The sequence below is a fragment of the Fukomys damarensis genome, unplaced genomic scaffold, assembly GCF_012274545.1.
Source record: "Fukomys damarensis isolate Sample0158 unplaced genomic scaffold, DMR_v1.0_HiC HiC_scaffold_5, whole genome shotgun sequence".
Classification (NCBI taxonomy): domain Eukaryota; kingdom Metazoa; phylum Chordata; class Mammalia; order Rodentia; family Bathyergidae; genus Fukomys; species Fukomys damarensis.
The window spans coordinates 37,740,286-37,765,971 of record NW_022900917.1 but is presented as its reverse complement, the minus strand read 5'-3'; the positions used below and the strand labels follow the sequence as shown (position 1 = coordinate 37,765,971).

At 38.3% G+C, this 25,686-nt stretch overlaps 1 protein-coding gene and 1 pseudogene across 9 annotated transcripts in view; one reads left to right on the top strand and one right to left on the bottom strand.

The window, feature by feature from the left end:
• LOC104861106 (ubiquitin-conjugating enzyme E2 W) overlaps window positions 1-25,686 on the bottom strand; it is a 377,455-nt gene that overhangs the window by 310,714 nt on the left and 41,055 nt on the right. For all 9 annotated transcript variants that reach the window (XM_010622419.1, XM_033760534.1, XM_033760522.1 and 6 more), the window contains exons 4-5: window positions 11,050-11,205; window positions 6,507-6,582 (exon numbers count right to left, since the gene is read on the bottom strand). In XM_010622419.1, coding sequence (XP_010620721.1) covers window positions 6,507-6,582; window positions 11,050-11,205 — 232 coding nt within the window. The remainder of the gene's footprint in view (window positions 1-6,506; window positions 6,583-11,049; window positions 11,206-25,686) is intronic.
• Window positions 19,521-25,686, top strand: part of LOC117284477 — an 8,954-nt pseudogene continuing 2,788 nt past the window's right edge.

The following is a 25,686-nucleotide window of genomic DNA, read 5'->3' as shown; positions in this document are numbered from 1 at the left end:
GGACTCCAGCCTTTGCAGCCACAAGGTTACAAATGTGAAAGAATTTGCTTTGAGAAGAGAGCCTCAGAGCACCTTGTTCAGAATGGTGGCGGTTTACAGAATCTGTTTTTTGGGATTGAGTTCAGAGCACTGAGTGATCCAAGCACTCAACTCGTACAACCAAGAGAGAAAGAAGCCTGGCTATTGCCCCAGCTGGTGGAAGACCCTGGTGTCATCTATGTGGTGCTGATTTTAGGTGTAGGCAGAATGCAAGAGTTGTGGGGTCAAGAAGGCTTCTACTCAAGATTTCAGAAGACCTGGAAGGCCAGACAATATGTCCCTGAGAGGGCAACATGTGAAGCTGTTGAATATGAAGCCAAAGGTGCAGTGGAGACTCCAGAAGGTTAGAAAAGCCAGGAACATGGATTGTCCAAGGAAAGCTGCAGGAGTAAGCAAAGCAAGCCTAAGAGAAGCCACGGGAGCTACAACCATCAGCAGTGCCATAGGGACAGAGCCACTAAAACCCTTTGAAATTCATGTTTTGCCATGGACTGCCTCAGATGCCAGACATGAAACTACAGGACTTAATGCTATCCCTGCTGGATTTTGGCCCCACTATTTTCTATCCCTCTTTTTGGAATGGGAATATTTATCTTATGCCATTGTATGTTGGAAGTGTTTAACTTCCTTTTCATTTGTACAGGGGCTCATAGCTAAGCATGTGCCTTAAATCTCAAAGGAGAATTTGGATCTGGACTTTTCAGCAGTGTTCAAACTGCTAGGACTTTGGCATCTCTTAGAGGTTGACTAAATGCTTTTTGCATAAAGGGATATGTGTGAGTCTTTAGGGGCCCAAAAGTGGAATGTTATGGCTTATGTCTAGAAGCGCCCCTTCCCTGAAGCCTCATGTGGTCACTGGTGGAACTTTTCAGAAGTAGCTAGGTTTAGAGACTGCTATGCCAGGATTAAGAATGTGTTGGGATTGATTCCAGGTGTGATACTATAATTAAGGGTGCTCACACCCTGCCCTAAGGGTGAATAGACTATAGGGGACAAAAAGAGGACTGCTACTATCTATCACTTGTCACTTGCTACTGCTGCTTGTCTTCTGCTGACTCCTGCCTGCTCTGCAATGCCCCTCTGCCATGCTACCCTCCCTTGGAGCCAGACAATTATTGACTGAAACCTCTATAAACTGTGAGCTACAATAACCTTTTCCTCCTTTAATTTTGGGTGTTGAGTAATTTGCCTCAGCAACAAGAAAAAGCAACCAAGACAGCCATTCTTTTCTAAATGAAAAGGCTGTAACTAAGAGACAAAAACTCACCATGCATGGAAAGAATATAGTTTGCTAGGTAGATGAAAAAATTATTCAATAGCAGAATTGACACAAATAAGTTGGAGTAAGACCATTTTGGCTCAACATAATAGATTATAAAAGACCTTAATATACTTAATTTCTTGGCTAAAATATTTGTGGCAAGATAATAGCTTAAAAAAGAAAACCCTCACATTAACCGTTTCAATCTTCTCTAGAACTAAAAAGGCCCTATTAAAATTACGTTCTAAAATACGCAAATAACTAATTCCAAAATCATTACATATACTATGACTACTTTGATTGGGCTTCTAGGAAATGTAAGAGAACTGTATTAGAGGAAAATCATTTATGTTTTCCTCAGATTATAAAAATCATTGTATCATATTGGGAACACATCTCCCTGGATATTCCTAGGGACACAGACTAAAATAAAAAAACAAAACACATAACAACACTGGTCTCAGTAGATATGAAATGGGATGCTGCTACCAAGAAAGAGTAAATATTTACACATCTGTTTTGTTTCTCGAGTTTAGGGAGTTAAAGTTTTCCCTTGATGAACTGATTCAAGACAGATTTCAGGGAGATAACAGAATTGCTACCTTGCAGGAAGCAGCAGGCACAAATTTAAATGGAATAAAATTTTGATTCAGGAATTAGTAAGTAGTGTTGTAACCCTAAACAAAAGGACAGACAAATTAAAAAATGACAACTAATGTAGGTAAATCTACAGATAGAAGCTATAAGGCAGAAGAAAACATTTGATACTATTTATCTGAAATAATTTTAAGCTCCTCTCCTATAGTCCAGCTAGACAGAAGTAGAACATAGTCCATGGCTTTTGCTTTTGAGACAGGATCTCTCAACATAGCCCAAGCTGACCTCAAACTGCAATCCTACCTCAACAGCCCAAGTGCTGGAATTACAGGTGCACATCACCACACCTAGCTTCAATTCATTTTTAAAAGATATTACTCTACTCCTTCCCAAATTATAGATTGTTTGTTAAGTAAGCTATCTACACACTATACCAATTTATTTCCTATAACCCTAGGTTTCTGAGCCCCAAGCAGTCTTGGCTAGTTTATAACTGACCACTGTTTATTTTCTATTACTTTAAGGAGAGTGCTTCAAGAATTACAGACCAAACTCCCCTCTGTAAAAAGCAATCACTTATTAAACTGAATTGACTATTCTTACTATTGATCCCAGGAAAACAAATGGGTCCTATTATTAATAGATTCTAAAATCTAAATCACTGAAATATTTTTATGATCTAAAAAAATAATCTTTTTTAGAAAATACTTTTTTTAAAAAAAGATACTCTCTGTGCCTTTATCAGGAATAATAATTTTATGCTTAAATAATAATAATTTACACACCTGTAAATCCCAGTAATCAAGAGGCTGAGGCAAGAGGATCGCAGCAAGTTCAAAGCCAGCCTGAGCTACATATTGAGTTCAAGGCCAGTGTGAACTATGTAGCAAGATGTTGTCTCCAAAAACAAACACAAAAAGTGTATTTATTGTGTATGTTTAATAATAATAATGTTGGAGCAAGATGTGGTGGCACACACCTATAATCCCAACAGTCTTGAGAGGCTGAGGCAAGAGTATCACAAGTTTGAATCCAGCTTGGACAATTTAGCAAGATCCTATCTTAAAAAATAAAAGAAGGCTGTAGATGTAGCTCAGTGTGAAGGCCCTTCCCCTAACCGCCCCCCCACAAAAAAGAAGATGAAGAAGAATTTGGCGATTTCAATCAATGCATTTATTTGTGCCTTCAACCAGATGCAGATCTATTTTTTAAGAAGGATCCTAGGTCTGAGTCATGAATCAGAGTAAGTTTCTTGGCCCACCTGTATGCTGAAGTGAGTTGTCTATTTCACAAACCTATTTGTGTTCCTTTATTTAGACTCCTTTATTTTTTTAACCTCATTCCCTCTACTCAATTGATTTTTCAAAGCACATAGATTCCATCCTTAACTGGTAATATAGAATATTTACATTCCAAGGCAAATAGGACACTAATTCTTCAGTGTACAGAAACTATGAGTTCTAGAAAAACACACTGACGGGCAACTTAAGTAATAAGATATGTATATTCATATTCCAGTACAACTTTTTAAAAATACTTTTATTATCTAAACATCAGTACAGTTATTTTTTTATACTTTAATTATTATTATATGCAGAAGAATCTCAAAAGAAATCAATATAAAAAAGTATGATGAATATCACTGGGCATGGTGTTACAGGCCTATACAGGCCTGGTGTTACAGGAGGCTGAGGCAGAAGGATAGCTGCAAGTTCAAGGCCACCCTGGGCTACATAGTGTGTTCAAGGCCAGCTTGAACTACATAGCAAGATCCTGTCTCCAAAAAGAACATCAAATAAGGTGTGATGTATATAATGATAACAATAATAAGGTAGTAGTGATTGGTCTAATTCCCAAGGGATATTAAATAATGAAGAAGATCACAAATTTAAACTAAGAAACTTTTTTTTCCAAGAACCCAACCCTATAACTGGCAGCTCAACTTTGATGCATCAGCTGAGTCCTCCTCTTATAAAACCAGGAGATGAAATAAATTTCAGACTTTTTTCCACAAATAGTTTATTCATGCTACCTCCAGGAACCCCTTTTGGAGCATACATGTTACCCTATGTAAACCAAAAACCTCTTCCCTCTCTGCTTACATCTGACAGACACTCTAACCCACCATGGCCCAAGTATGTTGGTTAGCATCACACCTGATGACTGTGAGCTAGATTCCTGAGATACACAATTCCATTTGTTCTCCAGAAACTGAAATGCTAAGTGTTCCTAAGTAAGTCTTTTTTCAATCTCTGATTCCTTTCTTGGAGTGGACAGGATGTGGAGCCTCATTCATGCTAAGCATATGCTCCTACCACTATGCTAAATTACATCCCTAGCCCTGAATCTCTGATATTTTTGGTTTACAGATCATATGTTGAAGTTGGTCCCTCCCCATAATCCTTTGAGAATTACATAATGCTAAGAAATCTCAAGAGTATATATTTCTTGATAACTACGTGTTAAAGGGAGAACATGATCAATAAGGATCATCTAGAACTAAAACAAGTAGGCAGGAAAAAGATATGCTGACATCTGAAAAATTACAACAAAGCTAAGAGGTTATGCTTTCCAAGAGTGAGTGTGATTACCTTTTCAATGATTATCCAAATTCGACTACAGTGCCAAGATGTGCTATTATTTACAGTACTTAACTGATATTCTTTAATGTTTAAAGGAGAAGAAAGTATGTGTTAACAGAAGTCAAAATGCTGTAGCTTTTTAAAGATGAAGAAAAAATTCAAAGGAGATTGATTCTCTATAGCCACCTTAGCTGGATGATGTAATAGGTGCTCCACAATCCCAATGGAAAATATATACAATCCTTCCTTGATTGCAACAATTTTTTTTTGGTACTGGGGATCGAACTCAGGACCTCTCGCTTGCCAGGCAGACACTATGCCACTGAGCTAAATCCCCGGCCCATGACTGCAACAAATTGTCCCTTTAAAAGAGGGGGTTGATGGGAGAAGGGAATTGCTCAGGCATTCAGGGTTCAAGCAGGAACAGAAAATATATTGAGATGGAGGTGGCTTCTTGGTCCAGGGGTATGAGTCTCTCTTCAGGTGTCAGAAATGTGAATAGCCATTGCAAGTCAGTGAGCCAAAGATATAAACAGAATTATCCATAAATGGAAAAACTTTGTATGTATCTGAAATTGCAAACTGGACTATGATAGACATGATTCAGGTAAATTAGAATTCATGATTCAAAATCCAGTGACTTTTTAAATGGCTAATTTATAGTGAGGAAGAAAAAAGGGAGGAATTTTTAAATCTGTTTAATTTGGGGAAATTAATTCCTGCATACATTGTAAGAAGTTTACTTAGTCTGAAAAACTTCATTTTTTTTTTCCCTTTTGAGAACTTGGTTTACCTGGAGAGTACATGTCTCTGAACTACTTAAACAAACAAACAAACAAAAACGTTCTGATGTTAAGCCTTAGTAATAGATAAAATTTGTAACTCTATGGAAAATAATGTCTACTATGAATTAGTTATTATTTTAAGGAATTACATGGACCCTTGACTTACAAGTTCAATTCATTCCACAGGGCTGGTTATAAATCAAGTTGTCAATTCAAAACTCAGGCTCCTTTACACAGCCTTCAAAGTCTCTCTCCTGTATACAGCAGGTCTGTGTCCTTGGCCCAGGATTTCTCAAATAACTCCACACAGGAAAGGATGTTGTAATGTTTCTTCTATAACTCTTTAAGGATTAAATCTGTATCTGAGACCATCTGGAAGCAGAAGTGGCTGCAACTGGCATTGTGGTCTTAACTCAAGACTTTGGTTGTAAATTAAAACTAAAATTCTGGTCATAATCCAAGTCGTTCATATGTCAGGCTGGTCATAACTCAAGGGTCCACTGTAATTCCTATATTCTGTTTTACTCTATGACCCTTTCCCCATTCCTTATTCAAAAGCAAGTAAATCCTCAAAGTATTGTTAGACAAAGGACCTCTCAGGGGCCGGGGATTTAGCTCAGCGGTTCAGTGGCCTGCCTTTCAAGCGCAAGGACCTGAGTTCAATCTCTGGTACCCCCCGAAAAAGATAAAGGACCTCTTATAAATACTTTCATCTATAGAAATCAGCACTGGAGGGTGCTGAAGTTTGTCAATAGCTAGTTCTGTTTTGAGCTACAGACTACTAAGTGCTTCCTTCTTGTAATAAAATGGTAGTGTCAGACATTAAAGTAGCTACTGTAATTGCAGGGAGGGGCATGGGTACTGGGGATTGAACACAAGGCCAGAAAGCCCTTTTTGTTTTTGTTTTTGGTTTTGTTTTTAAGACAGTCTTGCTAAGTCACCAACTTGCCCAGGGTGCACTCAAACTTTTGATCCTCCTTCCTCAGTCTCCTAGAGAGCTGGGATTACAGGCATGCACCATCACATCTCTGACCATAATGCTATAAAGGCTACAATTTCATCTGCTCCACTAAAAATCTAGTCTAATTTATCCATAAATATCTTACAACTCTTTAAAGAATGTATTCCTTATTACAAAAATATACCATTAAATATCACTTTGTTTTCCTAAGTCTTAGCAAACAGATATATGATCTTTCAAATCAAAATACTATAAAGTTACTCCAAATTAAAACTGCTTACCATGATACCACCATTTTGTTTTCTTTGGATTCTTGTTACATGTTCGCACATAGAAAGAATTATCTGGTGGTCGTCTCTGAAACCAAAAGAAAACAACAACAACAACAACAAAATACTTTAAGAACAAGAGTCTAAAATAGAATAACAAAGGGGGAGATAGTTTTAAGTAAAATCACTACAGAATTAAACATATTCAACCCCAACAGCAATACTGAAAGAATAAAAACCATAAATATATTCTGGGAAATGAAAACTTTTAACACTTAAAGTGGTGGTTTTTTTTTTTAAAGGGGGTGGAGGGAGGTATGTGTGCACTCTGGATTGGGTTCTAAGGGCAACACTGGAGAATAATCATCAACTAAATGGGAAAAAACAAGATAGATGAAGCCAAAATTCTTTACAGTCTAACTCCCTCCAAGTAATTTAATAACTACTTTTGTGATCTAATTAAAACAGAAAAGTCTACCTAACTAAAAACTGTCTAAAGAACCAGACATTTATAATCCTTTACAAGGCCTAGGAGTGTAGTAGCTCAGTGGTACAAAGCTTGTCTAGTATGCACCAACACCCTGACTTCTATCCCCAGCACACTGCCAGAAGAAGAAAGAAGAAAGAAGGAAAGAAGGGAAGGGAAGAATGGAAGAAAGGAAAAAGGGAAGAAGGGAAGAAGAGGAAGAGGAAGAGGAAGAAGGGGGGAAAAGCCACATGGTGGCACATGCCATACTTCCAGGGCTCTGGGAGGTGAGAACTGCAAATTCAATCCCAGCCTAGGCAAGTTATAGCATTAATCAGAGTCTGTCTTCAAAAAAGGGGGTTGGGGGTACATCTGGGGATGTAGCTCAGTGCAAACATCCTGGGTTCAATCCCTAGTCCTGCAAAAAAGAAAAAAAGCAGACACACACCCCACATATACACTTTAATGCATCATTTAAGGACAGATCAAAAGATTCAGGTACACATACAGACACACATACTGGGGATTACACAGAGGGTTTTTGCACTGAGCTACAATTTCACCTTTTCTTTTAAACAGCATCTTGCTAAATGGCTATTCTGATCCTCCTGCCTTAGCCTGCCAGAGTGCTGATATTAAGGGGTATACCACCACCCTCAGTTTCAGTTTCTAAACAATATGTACAAAGATATATATTAGCACTGCTACCATACCTTGGCCTGTCTGCTATTTATACACCCTGATAAACACAATGTGAGAAACACAGGGCAGTTCTGTAGGGGAAATAGACCAGGAATACTGATACCAACAATACTAAAAGCAGATAATGGAAGAGGTTTTCCTAACCAGACACAAGAAATACATGACTTCCTACAAAGATGTGGTAACATGTCAAATTTATAGTAAAGCCACCGAAGGAAGATTTGTAGACCATATGACAGACAACCTCATCTGGTAGTTTCCTTTTTGTCTACTTTCAGAATTATTTAAGGGCTGGGGATTTAGCTCAGCAGTTCGGTGGCCTGCCTTGCAAGTGCTAAAAAAAAAAAAAAAAAAAAAAAAAGAAAAAGAATTATTTTAACAACTTGATTTTTCCCATTATTAAATGTTTTTGCAATATTGAGCTTAAATTAACTATGTTTAGTAAGAAAATGAAGATGAAAGATTTTTAAAATCCTTTCCTCAATGAAACTAATCAGACATAATTTAAATAAGGTTCAACCAGAAAGAAGGGTATGACTTTCTAGATAGCAGGAAGGAAAACACTCTATCCACTTGGTACTTCTAAAACTTCTAACTATGATCTTGACTAAGCTTCACAATGGCCTTAGTAATTTCATTTCAAAAAGAAAGAACATTAGGGCACAAGGTGATAAACTACAGTATATAAAGATTAATCTGTTAATACAATTTGAGAAATTTCCTGAAAATAATATGAAATTATAGGTATAACTACTTTATTTCCTCTTCACTTGGGTAATCTAGGACTCCGCACAATAAAAACAGCAAGTACCTAATATACTTTTTCTCAAAATTTATCTTATTTCAGAGATTCTGACTTCTAGATTATCATCTTTAAAATATCATACTAATTATTCTATTACAAATACAGTTTATCAATAATTTAAATGGAATGATTTTAACTAAGAAACATTAGTAGAAGACACCTAGGATGTGAGGGGAATGGAATAGTCATGGTCACGAAGGATACAAGAGGTACAGAAAACAGTCATGCTCTGGTTTGTGGTACAAAATCACTACATTTAAATGTAAGCAAAAGGTAATAACCCTAAGGCACATACAAAAGCTATGTGCAGATATCAATGGTGATCATCTCTTAATAACTTTTATTGTATTTCACGATCACTTCAACTTTCTATGAATACTAAGCGTAACAGGACTGTAGAGGCCTCATAACTGCCATAACTCATAACCTCATTAACTGCTCTCTCCTAAACACACAAGTTGCAATTGTGTGTACTGATAGTGGGCGAGAGGAAAAATATGAAGTAATAAATAAGACTTATTTCCAAAACCTTAAGAGATAACAGAATTCGGGGCTGGGGATTTAGCTCAGTGGTTCCGCTGCCTGCTGAGTTCGATCCCCAGTACCATCCCCAAAAAAGAGAGAAACAGAACTCAAAGCTTTAAAATGCAACCTTAAAAAACCCTCAGAGGGGCTGGGGATTTAGCTCAGTGGTTCTTCTGCCTGCCTTGCAAGCACAAGGACCTGAGTTCGATCCCCAATATCAAAAAAACAAAAACAAAAAACCCTCAGAAAAGAGGAGTTAAAAAGTGGTATTAATATTAAATGTATTTCACCTCATATGTATGGTTTTCTGCACATTTTCATATCCCTGAATGGGGACATGTGGCTCTTAATTAATGTGTCATGGTTTAATTACTAATTTTTTCTTTCTTTCATGTATAAAATTTACATATTAAGGGCTCATAACCCTACAATTAAAAAAATAAAATTTACTTAATTATTTCCTACTTGAACAAAGGACTCTTGTTTTATTTTTAAACTGAACAGCAAGAAATATCTTACAGGGGGCCTGGGTCCTGAGTTTGATCCCCAGTACCAAGAAAAAAACAAAAAGGTCAAAGAAATATCTTACAGGGCCAGAGGATTTAGCTCAGTGATTCCACTGCCTGCCAGCCTTGCAAGAGAACCCAAGTTCGATCCAGAGGGGAGGGGAGGGAAGGAAGGAAGGAAATCTCTTATGGACCAAACATACCAAGAAACTCGGTGAAATAATGGCTTAATGTGTTGCAGATTCCAAATAGCTTATTATTTAAAATATGAACTATTATCATAAAGGTTCTCCAAATACTAACTTAATAAACATAGCAGTCTGGTCAGCACTTTGGGAAGCTAACTAACATAGGATCAAAGGTCAAGTCCTGTCCCGGCAAATTAGCAACTTAGTGAAATCCTGTCTCCAAAAATAGGAGAGGCCATGGATGCAGCTCAGTGGTACAGTGCCTGTGGGTTCAACTCCCAGTACCACAAGTATAAACAAACAAACAGCAGTCAGGTTGAGCTGGAGCACATAGGAAAAAAAACTGCTAGTACATATGCCCACACACAGGTCTCTAAAGCAAATTTGTTTCTTCTGTGAATACAAAAGAAAGCCTCAGGAAAAAGGGAGGCTTTAAAATGTAGAAATAATATTGTAGCAATAGTCCTCAAATAGGAATACACAAAGACCAGAAAGACAGAGAATTTAAAAAGTATCCTAAATTTAACTGCAATTTTCCATTCTGGTGTTTTTTCCCACCCTCATCAGACATAGTATCTGTGGATTTGAAAAAGTAGAACAGAAGGATAAGCCCTGAAAATTCTACTTGGTAGGTGGTCTTCTTCCTTCCAAAAAATCATTCATTTAAGAAAGTTCTTATTTCTGGGGCATCCTCTAAAAAGGTGATAGGATGGTAGCTGTCAAAGAAAGTATATTGCTTGTTTCTAGGCCTTCAACTGCAAAATCTAGAAAAAAGGAATTATTTGCATGCTGATGCAAATAAAATTCAGATTATTTATAAATTAAAAAACAGTAAGTCTGATATACTATATCATTTAAATATTATATACATTTTAATAAATTTAAATAAAATAAAATATTTAAAATTTCTATTTGGAATGAAGGATAAAAATAACATTCCCATTTATTTATTAGTATATGATTGCAATACATAACAATTCCACTTGTTTGGGGGACCTGGTATAGGTACATATCACATCTTGATTACTTTTACTCTCCTTTCTCCCTCCCCCCTCTGCCTCCTTCCCAGATTCCCTTCCCATCTCCAAAAAAGTCAACTTCCCTGTTTCCTGCCATTTCTCCTTTATTTTGCTCTTTATTTATATTTGGGATTCCTCATACAAGAGAAACCATACGATATTTAACTTTCTGTGTCTGATTTATTTCACTTAGCATTCCATTTTATTCTTAATCACGACGTTCCCTATACTTTTAAAATACAAAGCACAAGTTCTTCCTTCAAATAAAAATATGTACATATTAAAATTATTAATCTCTCTAAACTGAAAGAGATATTATCCAGAATAATTCTGAAAATTCCTACCTTTTCTTTGCAGCTGGAAAGCATGCTAATAATGCTAAGACAAACTGACTGGACTGAGAGCGCTGGGGACCAGTCTTCTGTTAGAATGGATAAACAGATATGACCATTGCTATAAACATGAGGATGAACGGGAATATTTTCACCAGTAAACATGACCTAAGAAAGAATAAAATTCCATTAACACTCAAATAATCTCTACTACCAAAAACTAAGTATTTTCCACATATATAGCAAGTATTGATTAAATAAATAAAAACCAACCAAAACTAATGCCAGGAACAGATAAACAACTGCTTATTTTTTTTCTTTTCATTAACTCATTAAGTACCAGTTTCACAGTACAATTACCCATGTAGTAAAGGGGAAAAATTAGAATATTTTTATTTTATTTTTCATAAATTCCTTTTAAAATTTATAAATTGCTATGTAATTTTTCACTAATAAAATACAGGCTACATTTATATGAATGATTTTTCAAGTTCTACCCATGACTCTACAAATAAGAATCAACTAACACTATTCCATTTTGAGACAATATGAATAAAGATGGTAGGAATGCCCCCAACACCTCCAACAATGCTAGCATCTAAAGTGCATCTAAAAGAAAATGAATACTGTATATTCCATCTCCCCTAAATATTCATTATGATGGGCACAAATTACTAGGTAATAATTAGCAAATAACTCGGTCTAGATGGGTGGGGAAGGGCAAAGGTTGATTGAGTCTTCAAATTACTTTTCTGTTTTTTTCTTTCCTTTTACTCAATTTTTCTAACACTGTTTTTCCTTTTTCCATCTTGTCTCAGCACTGCTTAAATGGTTATATATCTCTTATTTCCTTTCTTTGTCCTAACAATTGTGTTTCTTCTAGAGCCTGCTAAGGAAAAGGAAATTGATACTGTTAATAACCTTGTCCTCAGACACCCACTGGTCCCTCAGGAGCATATGCGTCTCTCCCACCTGTTTCTACCAGAGGCTAGCCCCCCGGAGAGATCCAGTGTTTTCAAAAGATCCTGAAAGATTTTCAGGTAGGCCCTCACAGATTTTTCAGATAGGCCCTCAGACTCCTATGACCCAAATGCTGGACACAGCTTTTTCTGTGTTCAACAATTGGGATCTAGATGAAGAAAAAAGGAGAAGGGCTGAGAGACAAATCAAATTATGGCTATTGTAATTGGCAATGCTATAAACACACCCAAGTAGGCCAAATGAAAACCCAGGGCCAAGCAAAGCCTGCAAGAAGACTGGACACTGGGCATGTGACTGTTATCAAGCCATGATCCTGGCCCACACTCCATGTGTTAGGTGGCCAATGTGCCTGATTCATGGCAATGGAGGCTTAACTGAACCTCCTACAGAGGGGGTAGGCCAGCCAATCCCTCACTTCCCACTTTGATTAAAGACTAAATAAATGGGGGCCTGGGACAATCTGCAATATTCTTGTCCACATATGTTTTTATCTCCTATGAAAAAACACAGGTGACCTGTACACCATAGGTAAGCAAATTCAATTATTCTGTCTTAAGCCACAAAACCTTACACAGGAAATGGTCACTCAAATTTTCACACAACTAGGACTACTGGTGATTACCCAAAAGGTCTACAAAGCTTGTCCACTAACCCTGCCAACCTCAGACTAGCTCCTTTGTTAGAACAGAGAGGGCCATACCTTAGGGAGGACTGACAATAAAGACAGCTCCATCTCAACTGATAAGACCAACCAAAACAAGAAAGCTAAAGCATTAACTCCTGGAAGACCTGAGGAGCCTCTTCAAAAAGCAAGACTTCAGGGCTGGGGATTTAGCTCAGTGATTCTGCCACCTGCCTCGCAAGCGCAAGGTCCTGAGTTCGATCCCCAGTACCAAAATTAAAAATAAATAAATAAATAAAAATTTAAAAGCCAGATTTGGCCAGGCGTGGTGGTGCGCACCTGTAATCCCAGCCCTTGAGAGACTGAGACAGGAGGATCACCATCACCGTGAGTTCAAGACCAGCCTGGGCTACGCTACATAGTGAGTTCCAGGTCAGTCTCGACTACATAGTGAGACCTTGTCTCAAAAACAAAAAACAAACAAACAAAAAAGCAAGACTCCAGTACTAGAGTACAGATAGTAGAGTTACTAATGACCCCTGATTAGCCACAGTTTAAATGGGCACCTTTACTGAGACTCCATTTTTAATTAGATCCATAATGTGGGTAATCTTGCTATGAGTATGGCTCTCAGGCTCTTAGTAATTTATCTAGTATTGCTCTTTGCTATGCTTTGTCCACCACAGGAAACATGGAAATCTGACCTGCTCCTTCTAATAGTAAAGCTACTCTTCTGGCAAATTCACCAAGCTTTCTCCCATCAAACAGGCAGCTCAACAGCTCTAACTTTCTTACTGCCTTCTGACAGGTATTTTTCAACCCAAACCAGCCAGTGAGCCACAAACATCTAAGGCAGTTGGAGAGTACATAATCACTAGTAGGTAAGGGATATAGGCCCTTTCACAGGAAGTAGCCATATGAAGATGGAGTCCTCCACAACCTCAGCACCCCATAAAGATTTACATCTCTCAGGGAAATGAGGCAGGAGATTAGGGCGTGACCAGTCAGCTGGGCAAATGGGTGTGACCAGTTAAATCAGGAAGATCCAGGATAAGTGTGCAAAAGCCCTACAGGTGGAATCCATGAGAAAGTACTATCTTCAATTCCTTGCTTGAGAACTCAAGCAGGTTTTTTGTTGTTCTTGTTTTTGTTTTGTTTTGTTTTGTTACTGGGGATCGAACTCGGGTCCTTGCGCTTTCGAGGCAGATGGCAGAACCACTGAGCTAAATCCCCCACCTTCAAGCAGGTTTTTGAAAGGCTGGCCTATATCTATCATCAGCCTGAGGAATAAGAAATGCAAAATATGACCACCATTAAGGTCTGCGCCACTGTGCTCTGCTCAAGTGGTCTGCTCTCACACTGTAGAGTGAACTTCTTTTCTACTTTTAATTGGCCCACATTCACTCTGAAGAGAATGTTTCTTTTCCTACCTTTAATAAATGTAAACCCACTACTTTAAAAAAAAAAGGCCAAATCATTTCACTATGTACAATATAGTCTAGAATAAATGATAAATATTTGATAAAAATAAAAATTTTAGCACAGTTTCCAACGCAGTTTTCCCCTTTTAGTTCTCCAACATGTATCGATAGGCTTCCCTGATTCTCTGTAATTACCATTACCATGCAGTTCTACATGGATTGCAGAGACAAAATTCTTGGGCACAATGAAACTCAACTTGGATTCCCCTGCATGGTAACCATTCTTTCCTATACTTGTTCTTTTACTTTTCCTTTATCTTCCCCACTCCCTGCTTCATCCAGAAAGCTTCAGTGGAATACAGTTCACTGTTCACTTCCTCCTTATCAGGTATCTTAGGTGCTAGAGAATCTTAGACAATAAAAATTTTTATGCAGGGGCCAGGGATTTTGCTCAGCAGCCCTGCACCTGTCTGGCAAGCACAAAATCCTAATGATTGATCCCTGCTACCCCCCGAAAAAATTATTATACGAGAAAATCTCACTACATGGGAAGCTTGACCACCATTACATGAAGGAGCAAGGAGAACCTGCCTAGAAGCCCTCAATATAGCTACGCCACCACCTCAATATTAGAATGCCTTGAAATTTCTTCTTCCAGATTCATTAGTCCACTACCCTTAATTTCAGTATCAGGCAAAGTCTCTGGGCATGAGCAAAATGCAGACAAACTTTCTGCCAACCCATCACACACATTGCCTGGAGTCCAACAGCCAATGCAGTCCTTTTTCCCAGCAGAAATCTGAGCCTGGTCTTTACTAGCTTTCTGGTCTTCAGAATCTCCCACACAGTAAAGCCTAAGGCGTTCCAGCTGTATATTTTCAGCCACTGGAAAGCTCTGAATCTTTCCAAACTTTTCTCCTTACTATAAACCAGTTCCAAAGGCTCCTGAGCTATACGGCCAGGTAATGTCACAGTAATGAGCTCACAGTTCAAATAGACTTTTCTCCTTAGTCCATTCTAAATCAGTCACTGCTTTCTCTTTTGCTCTAAAGCATTCAATTTATTGTCCCTAATGGGCTTTCCTTGACTCGTCTCCTTTATTCATACTCCGTATCAATCTACAGTTTCAATCTTTAAAAAGGTCCAAATTATAACCTTCCATAACTTTCACTGCTAAACTTCTAATGAAAGTCACCATCATCTCTCAACTGGGTTACTATAATAGCCTATCTGGCCACCCTGTACCCTTGTCTTCAATTAGTCTATTTGCCAACAGACTCTTTTAATTTAAATAGGAACACGTGAATCCGCTACTCAACATCTTGCAAAGCTTTCCTCATTTTACTCAGAGTAGAAGTCTAAATTCTCACATTGGGCTATAAATGTCGTACCACAATCTGTAAGGACTCTTTAGCCCAAATTATTTCTCTGACCACTTCCCCCTCGCTTATACACCATTCCAGTGAACAACTCTCTGTGCTCCAGATTCGGGACCTTTGCATTTGTCTTCTACTGCTTCTTCTCTTAACTCTTTCACAGGACTGGCCTCTTTCTGATCCTTCCTCTAATGTTACTTTGTCAGCAAAGCCCTTCCCAGTTAATCTATCCCAAATTTGGGCACCCTATCATTCACCTATACTTTTTTTTTCACTGTTTATTATCAGTCTCTCCCCAGAAGAGTACAAACTTCACATAAAGCAAAAATTGTTTGTTGTTGCTGTTATTTGTTTTAAGGAAGGGGACTGCTATGTTGCCCAGGTTTGTATAGACCTCCTGCACTCAAGTAATCCTCTCACTTCAACCTCAGCTTCCCAAGACAGGGATTATACACACATGCCATTGTACCTGGCTACTGTTAGTTTGGGTCACCACAGAATCAACAACCCCAAGCAAAATATCTGTCACATGATATATACTCAGTACACACAGAATGAATGATTAAATGTTTACCTATTCAAATAGTAAACAGATATAAACTAAAGGCAGACCCAATGCCTTTTCCCTTTGTACCTCTCAAGTTCAGAGCATAGTACTTGAAACACAATGTATGCTCAACACATGTTGAATTAACCAAAAATTTACCAGTATCCTGTCATAGGAAAACAGAATACATATACAGAAAGATATTTTTCACATGGCTGATAAATGCACATTAGTGAAAAAGAGCAATGAAAGGGTGCCTCATCTGTTCCCATATTAACTTTAAAACATCTGCTGATGTTATGTCTCTTAAAGCAAATGACCAAGCCAAACAGCAAGATGAGATATATGGAGTGATCAAACAATACAGTGAATGTCTAAATTTTTAAAAACTTATTACAGAGGGTTAAAAATGGGTGAATAGCAACTGGCAGCAAAATATATACTTTCTCCAGTCACGACACCTGGAAAATAACAACTTGGACCAAGAAAAAAGTAGATCTCTGGGAACTGAGAGGAAGCTGACAGGAAAACTGGAAACTACAGAGAATCTGGTAAAACATAGTACAGTGCAAAGACAAGAACAAGGCATTTTAAAAAGTTAACCTGGGCTGGGCATGGAGACACAAGCCTGTAATCTCAGCACTCAGGAGGCTGAGGCACAAAGATCAATGAAGTCTGAGGCCAGGCTGGGCTACATAGTGATTTCAAGGTCAGACTGAACTAAACAGTGAGAACCTGTCTCCATCAATCAATTAATCAATAAAAGTTAACCCAGGCTCTTGGGGAGAGGGACCTTTTTCTGCTAACACAAATAAGCTCTGAGAGGGTTGGGAGCTCCAGAGACAAACAACAGACTGAGCAGGTAGCATTAAGCCCAAGAAAAGCCCACAGTTACTGTCAACTATAAAAATAGCATGGGGATATACTCAGAAAGTGACTCCTTCCACGTGGCAGGCTAGAGTTGAAGAAGAAATCTACTGCAGTGCCTGCCATAATGGAGAAGGTATAGCCAGGAGCCATTTGGGAAAAGAGTTAGTTGTTTAAGATTGAGCAACAAAACTATACTTCAGGGTTTCTGGGATCACCCTACCACAGTGACTAGGTGAGAAGAGGACAAAGGCTAGCCACAAATCCCCTGAGAAGTTTAAACTTAGGCTGGAAAGCTCATGGGGGTCCTGCTCCCTGTACTGAGAAGTCAGGCCAGTAGTGAGTGGAGGAGCTGGTTCTGAAAGTGATGGCATTAAGTCCAGTGGACTGCTTCATACCCTGCCATACTGCCTATATCCAACACAGAGATCAATGGTCTGTTTGCCCTCCCCATATACTGAGAGATACACCTCAGTTTAGATAGTCATGATAGCCTGGGATGTATGAACACAAGTGGGGGGTGGTCACAAACTTATAGGTCATACAGCTAGGTACAGAAAGCCATAACTTGGGGCACAGAGACAAAAACTGGGAGCAGCTAGAATGCATAGAGCCTCAGGGTAGATACCACTGACCATCACACCCAGCAGAAGAAGCAGGGCAAGATCAGCATTCACGCACAAAAACATGAGTGAGGAAACAATATATGTTTTAGCAGTGACTCACTTTCACTTCCCTGTATCTGGTGGGTTCCAATGTGGCAGACTCTGGAAAGAAACTAGTTATTCAAAAACACGGAGAAATTTTGTTTGGATTCATTTTTGTTTTTCCTCATTGATGTGTTGGGATGCGGTGTTTTTTCCTTTTTTCTTTACTTTGCTCTTTTTTTCTTTTTCTTGTTTGCACTTTTCTGTTACTTTTTATCTATTTATTTTCTTTTACTTTTATTAAGATTCCTTATTTCACTTTTCGCTCCCTTTTTCCTTTTACTTTTCAAATTTTACTTCATTTTCCCCTTCCCCACTCTATCTTTACTAACATTACTATTCACCTTTATTAATCTCTAGATATTTAGTGGACTCTAATATCATTTAATTATTTTCTCTAGTTAATGGTGGTATCATTGTTTTATAAATATTTACAATATGTCAGTATTTATTTTGGTTTTGTCTATATAATATATGGTTACAAATCTCTTTTCCATTAAAGGCAGTAAAATGGTAGCTTTTACTGGTTCTTATGTAAATATTCGGTTGTCTCTGACTATTGTTGGTATTGCCAGAATGACATAGCTGTTTTTTTGTTTGGTTTGGTTTGGTTTGGAGTAAAAATGTAATGAAAGTAATTTCCACTAAACATGGCTTCAAATAGCATCTACATTCATTAAATAAATACCCAATTCAGTAATTAAAACTTTCCTTTTCCATGGGAAAAATCATTTTATAGTTTATAATGATTGTTGCTACAAATTTAAATGTTACTTACAGGAAGGTTACTGGGAATTTTATAGCACAGAATACATTTCTTCTTAAAGCTAAAGGAGAGAGTTTTTTTTTTTTTTTGGTTTTTTGAGACAGGGTCTCACTATGTAGTTCAGACTGCCCTGGAACTCACTGTGTAGCCCAGGTTGGCCTCGAACTCACAACAATCCTCCTGCCTCAGCCTCCCAAGAGCTGGGATTATAGACATGCACCACCATGCCCGGCTTATAACTGTTGTTATTAATCAGTTTTTACTATATGCCAATACCTAGTTTGTCTTTGTGCAATTGAGACAGGGTCTCACTATGTAGTTCAGACTGCCCTGGAACTCACTGTGTAGCCCAGGTTGGCCTCGAACTCACAACAATCCTCCTGCCTCAGCCTCCCAAGAGCTGGGATTATAGACATGCACCACCATGCCCGGCTTATAACTGTTGTTATTAATCAGTTTTTACTATATGCCAATACCTAGTTTGTCTTTGTGCAATCAACAATCATGCAGTTCATTTCCAAAGAACTGAGTACTGGGCAATTATAGTCCACTTTCCCTTCTGCAAAATAAAAGAGGTATTGATTGGATCTTGGGACAGAGGCAAATGCCTACAGTTAGCCATGTGCAGAGCACATCACTGGAAAGCAGACATTAAAGAGATCTCCATACTAGCAACAAAGTCTTTCCATTTGTAATTAACCTTTGACGCACACGTGCACACTCATGCATGCAAGTACACACACAAAATAATAGAAACGTGAAAAAGCAAGGCAACAAAATGCCTTCAAAAACTCCTACCTTGCCAGGCATGGTGGCAAACACCTGTAATCCCAGCAGTTGGAGGTTGAGGGAAGAGGATTGCACTGAGTTTGAGGCCAACCTGGGCTACACAGTGAGTTCCAGGCCAGCCTGAACTACAAAGTGAGACCCTGTCTCAAATTAATAATTTAAAAAAATCCAAAACTCCCATTTGCCCAAAGTTGACCCTTCAGGCATCAATGATGGAGGGAATCAAAAGCTAAATAGCTTTAAAAAAAAAAAAAAAGTGGGGGGACCAAAAGTACAGACTAAAAAGGAGTTTAGCAAGCTCAAAGATGATATAACTAAACATAATGAGCTTAATAAAATAATCAGTAAGTTTACAGAGGACACTAATAGAGGACTAGCTGAGCTAAACAAAACAGTACAAAGCACGAATGACCAATGTAGCAAAGAATTTAAGAATTCATGAAAAAATACCAAGTAGAAATATCCTGGAGATTAAAAAAATTCCTACTGAAAGTATGGACAACAGAAGTGACCAATATGAGGACAAAGTGTCAGAACTAGAGGAAAAGTCTGATGCAGGTGATCATATACTCAGATTCCTTAAAAACAAGAGAACATGGAAAATGGATCCAGCACCTGTTAGCTAATGCAAGGACTTTTTTTTTTTTTTTTTTTTTTTTTTTCCTGTACTGGGAATCAACTCAGGACCTTGCATTTGCCAGGCAGATGTGGTGCCACTGAGATTAATTGGAATTAAGAAAACATATGGAGATTAAACAGTACACTCTTAAATAATGAACAGGTCATACAAGTCAAGGATGAAATCAGACAATTCCTAGAATCAAACGATAATGTCAGTACCATATACCAGAACTTGTGTGACACAATGGAAGAAGTTCTAAGAGGGTAACTCATAGCTGTGAATGCCCATATCAGAAAAACAGAGTGAACCCAAATAAATAATGATGCCTCTCAAGGTTCTAAGAGAGTAAGAACAATCCAAACCCAAAGATAGCACAAGGAAGGAACAGAAACTAATGAAATTGAGACTAAAAATAACAATGCAAAGAGTCAATGAATCCAAGAACTGGCTTTCTGCAAGAATAAATGAGACACACAAACCTTAGCCACTCTTAGGAAAAAAAAGACCTATCTCAAGCAATTAGAAATGAAAAGGCAAAATAACAGTGGCCATTGCTGAAATCTAGAATACTGTAAGTAGATACTTCGAAAATCTTTACTCCAATAAATTGGAAGACTCCAGAAGAAATGGGTAAATTCCTAGATACATATGAATTAAAAAACTGAATCAAGATAGAAAAACCCTGGCTAATACAGTAACAAGCAGCTAAATTGGAGTAATAATTTTTTAAAAATCTAACAAATAACCACCAGGCATGGTGGCACACACCTATAATCCCAGCACTCCGGAGGCTGAGGCAGGAGGATCGCTGTGACTTCAACACCAGCCTGGGCTACCCAGTGAGTTCCAACTACACAGTGGGACCCTGTCTGAGAGAGAGAGAGAGAAAGAGGAGAGAGAGAGAGAGAGAGAGGGAGAGAGAGAGAGAGAGAGAGAATGAATCTAGAGAATCTACCAAATAAAAACCCAGGACCCAACGGATTCACCACTGAATTCTACAAGAACTTTAGGGACAATTTAACACCAGTAGTCCTCAAACATCTTAATGAAACTGAAAGTAGTACTGCCTAACATTCCCAGAAAGTACCATTACCTTCATTCAAAAACCACATAGGCATTCAACTAAAAAAGAAAACTACAAACCGATCATCAACAAGTTACTGGAAAATGGAATCCAACAAATCATCAAAAAGATCATACAAACATCATGACAAGTAGGCTTCATCCTAGGGATGCAAGCATAGTTCAACATATGCAAATTAATAAATGTAATACAGCTGGGCACGGTGGCGCATGCCTGTAATCCCAGCACGCGGGAGGCTGAGGCAGGAGGATTGCTGTGAGCTTGAGACCAGCCTGGGATACATAGTAAGTTCCAGGACAGTCTCAACTACATAGTGAGATCCTGTTCCAAAAAAACAAAACAACACAAAATAAATGTAATACAACACATATATAGAAGCAAAGACAAAAATAACAAGATCATTTCAATCAACACAGAAAAGGCCTTTGACAAACTCCAAAATATATTCATGATTTGAAAAAAAAAAACTGAAGAAAATAGGTAAAGAAGGATCTTATTTCAATGTAACAAAAGCCATTTACGATAAACCAGTATTATACTAAATGGAGAAAAACTGAAAGCTTTCCCTCTAAAATCAGGAACCAGATAAGCACATTCACTATTACCACTCTTATTCATTATAGTTTCTGACATTAGCCAGAGCAATCAGGCAAGAGAAAGAAAGAAAAGGGATACAAACAGTAAAGCAGAAAGTCAAATTATCATTATTTGCAGATGACATGATTCTTTACATGGCATATCCAAAAAAAATTTCACTAAAAGAACTGCAGAATTAATAACCACATTCAGCAAAGTAGCAGAATATAAAATCAAAACACAAAATCCAACAGCATTCCTAGGGCAGTGTGGCTACCTCCAAACTGGGCCAGCTGCTCTCCCACCCTCTAAATAGAGTTTTGCAGTCTGGTTCCTTCACAACAGCACCTCCCCAAGGGGAGGCACTTCCAGCTGGAACTCTGGAGAACTGGAAGCTGTGAGTGACTGATCTGCCCCTCCTCCCAGAGCATAAGGTCCTAACAACTACTTCCAGTGTGGAGCTTCAAGCTCAGAGAAGGGATATTCAGCTGTCCAAGAGAACTTCACATCTATATAACGTAACAGAGAAGTCCTGAAACCATTAAGTAGAAGTGTGGAGCCTATTAAACGAGAACATCTCTGGAAATGGATGCAGAAGCCCTATGCTGCAGATCTAACTAATGACTTTAAGGCACTCTGGACAAAACTGAAGGAGTACCATGATAAAGAAATACATGTTTACAAATAAAGTAACCAAACTGAAAAGAAACAAATTTTAGATGCACAAAGCCTAGAAGAACACTTCAAGCAAAAAACAGCTGAGACAATCAAAAAGTCAGGTGAAACCAATGAAGTTTTAGAAGATCAGTTATAACCAGGATTATGTGACTGCTGTGTAGCAACTGAAGACTATATGTGGAAAAAGCAGCAAGAGTTTGCAAATATCTGACAGCAGAATCTTAAACTTATTATGGAACTTATGAATGAAATCAATACTCTTCAGGAATAAAATATAAGGTTTCTAAACAACTGCAGCAGAAGCTTAAGAATGATCAACAGCATCAAGCAACTGAACTTGAATGTGATGAAAATATTATTTCAGATGCACCTATAACAGCCTTTTCATTTTCTGGCATTAACCGGCTACAAAGAAAGAAGCATCTCCTCTGTGTCTGATATGGAGAAAACATAAATACTACATTGGAGATTCTGTGTGTATAAATGATTAAGAAAAGGCTCTAAGGTTTCAATTTATTCACAACATAGCCCTAATAAAAGCAAATTCTAGCCGGGCATGGTGGCACACGCCTGTAATCCCAGCACTTGGGAGGCAGAGGCAGGAGGATCGCTGTGAGTTGGAAGACAGACTGGGCTATATAGTGAGTTCAAGGCCGGAGTGAAACTACACAGTGAAACTCAATTTCCAAAAAAAAAAGGAAATTCTAGTAGCTGACACCTAGAACCAAAATGAAGCTCCAATGGCTAAAACACATGGAACAAGCAATTATCTCCCTGGTAAGTCATCTTTTAATTCAAGTACAGTTGTTGTCAAAACTCTTGGACTTGGCATTTAAGAAGAATCAAAATCTCATGGTCCCATGAGCCCTCTTGGGATACCACTGTCTGGAAGGAGATCACAAGAATCAGTGAGAAATACCAAAGACAGTTCAAGCTTTTCAGATTCTACTTCAAAGATTCCTCATGAAGAACTGACTATTCAGGTGTCTCTCCTAAATTTGGAGCTACTTTTAATATGAAAAGCAGTTGGGTTGAATACACATTTGTTCCCTTCTCTTTTAGGCACTGGCAAACAAAGCCATCTAAAAACAGCCCCCTTTAGCATCACTTCTATTTCTCGATCAGAGAAAACTAGCTCAAAACAGGAAAATAGGGCCCTTTTCACACATCAATCTTAAATCTGAAGAAAACAAGGTCATTAGCTAGTCATCTTCTGGTGATTCTTAAAAAATGTAAGTGAATCTATCCGTAAACAGGATAGTACTGTTCATACTAAAGATATGGTTACTAATAAACATATAGGGTCCCCGAAATCACTGGGAGGCAAAACATCCCAAACCAAGAAAACTGAAGAAGAAAGTGAACATGAAATAAGCTGCCCCCAAGCCTCTTTTGATAAAGAAAATACTCTTTATCTTCCAATGGATAGTCAGTTTTCCATGAATGGGGGGACCATGGATAAACATCTGGATCTGTCTGATCAATTTTCAGCATCAAGAGAAAAGCCAAGGAAATGAGACTTCTAAAAATAGTAAGTGAGGAACCACGCCTGCTCCCGACCCAGCCGCCATCGCTCAAGCGCCGGGAAGGTAGCCGCGTGGGCACCCCTGAACCCCCATAAGACCCCGCCCCGCACTCTCAGACCTCCTGACTGTGCAAGTCTTTGGGCCCACTCTGCAAAGACAGAGGTGGTCATCAAGGGTATTTTTCTGAGTTCCCAACTTTGAACATCTTTAAAGAAAGGGCGTGGAAAACCTGTAATAGAACGTTGCGGAGTTCAACCGTTCAGAAGGATGGGGAACTCAATCTGGGCCTTGCAGCCCGAGGTCAGTCAGAGTCATGGGGTTCAGCAATCAGCTAACTGAGATCACGGGTCTTGCATCCTCGCTCTGTCTGAGCCATTAAATGGTAAATATACTATATTGAAAAGTTTGTTCACTGCAGACATGTTCTGGACTGCTTCTTGGTTTCAATTTAATTCAAATGATTTAAGGGTGATAGACTAGTGACTACCACAGGTGGTCAGTGTCCAAGTTGTGCTTGATCTCAATGTGTTGCTGATTGTATCAGTTGGGGTAAAGCATTGCTGTTGACTTGATGAGCTGTTTTCTCTGATGTTATGAAGATGAGAATGTCTGTGGGTCGTTAGAGACCCAGAAGCTAGCATGCAACTATATCAGGAAGATTTGGCTGATAACTCAGAGATTAAACCAAGGACAGTCCGACAACAAAAATAAAAATGAGAAAACACTTAAGCAAGACACAAAGACAGACTTACAGTTCACCAATGGCAAACAGTAGGGCAAATGAGGATGAAAAGGCCGATAGTGAACCACCAGGACACCCTGAACTCAAAGCACGGGAAGTAACAAAACAGATCAATCAGGCTCTAGAAAAATTTAAAACAGAAATAATTTCCCAGATAACCACAGAGATAGTGAGCAAAATGGAAGTCGTGATTCAAGACTCTAGAGCAGAAACTGACAAAAAAATAGATGAGCTCAGGACCATGATAGAAGCCATGAAGGCCCAGCATAAGAAAAAAATGGAAAAAATAAACGCCCAACATAGGAAAGAAATGGAATACATAAAACAGATTCAAACAGATATCCAGGAGACGAAACATTCTATTGAAAGTGTATGCAACAGAATAGAAGAATGCGAAGACAGGCTCTCAGATATAGAAGATAAGATTGCAATCAGTGACCGTGAAAAGAGAGGTCTCTTAAAAACAGTAAGAGATCATGAGAAATCGATCCAACAACTCCTAGATGATGCAAAGAAGAATAACATAAGACTGATAGGAATACATGAAGTAGCAGGAGAAAATACAAATGACTTTAAAAAGCTGTTTGCAGAATTAATGACAGAAAACTTCCCAAACAGAGGGGAAGAATTTGACATGCAGATAACTGAGGCATATAGGACCCCAACTAGCTACAATCAAAAAAATTCTACACCTAGACATATAATAATCAAGATCCCAGAAACCCAACAGAAGAACAAAATACTACAAGCAGTAAGAGAAAAGAAACAAATCACATACAAAGGAAAGCCCATCAGAATCACAGCAGACTTTTCAACACAAACCCCTGGGGCAAGGAGAGCCTGGAATGACATACTTCAAGTACTAAAAGAGAATAACCTCCAACCTAGACTGATGTATCCTGCAAAACTCTCTTTCAAAATGGAGGGGGAAATAAGACACTTCCACGACAAAGAACACCTGAGAAACTACATGAATACCAAACGAGCACTACAAGCAATTCTAAACAAGATCCTAGAAAAAGACAGTGAAGGTAACAACACCAGGAGGCCCAACAGAGCAAATCAAACAGGCAAGGCAAGAAATTAAAAGGAGGAGGTGAAAAAGTAAAAAGTCAACAAAAGGCCAATAACATGTCAATAATAAGTCAGTACATATCAGTTATAACCAGCAATGTCAATGGCCTCAACTCACCAATCAAGAGAAATAGACTGGCAAAATGGAATAAGAAGCAAAATCCAACAATATGTTGTATACAAGAAACACACCTAGTGCAAAAAGAAGCCCATAGACTGAAAGTGAAAAGATAGAAAACAATTCTTGATGTGACAGGAGCCCAGAAAAAAA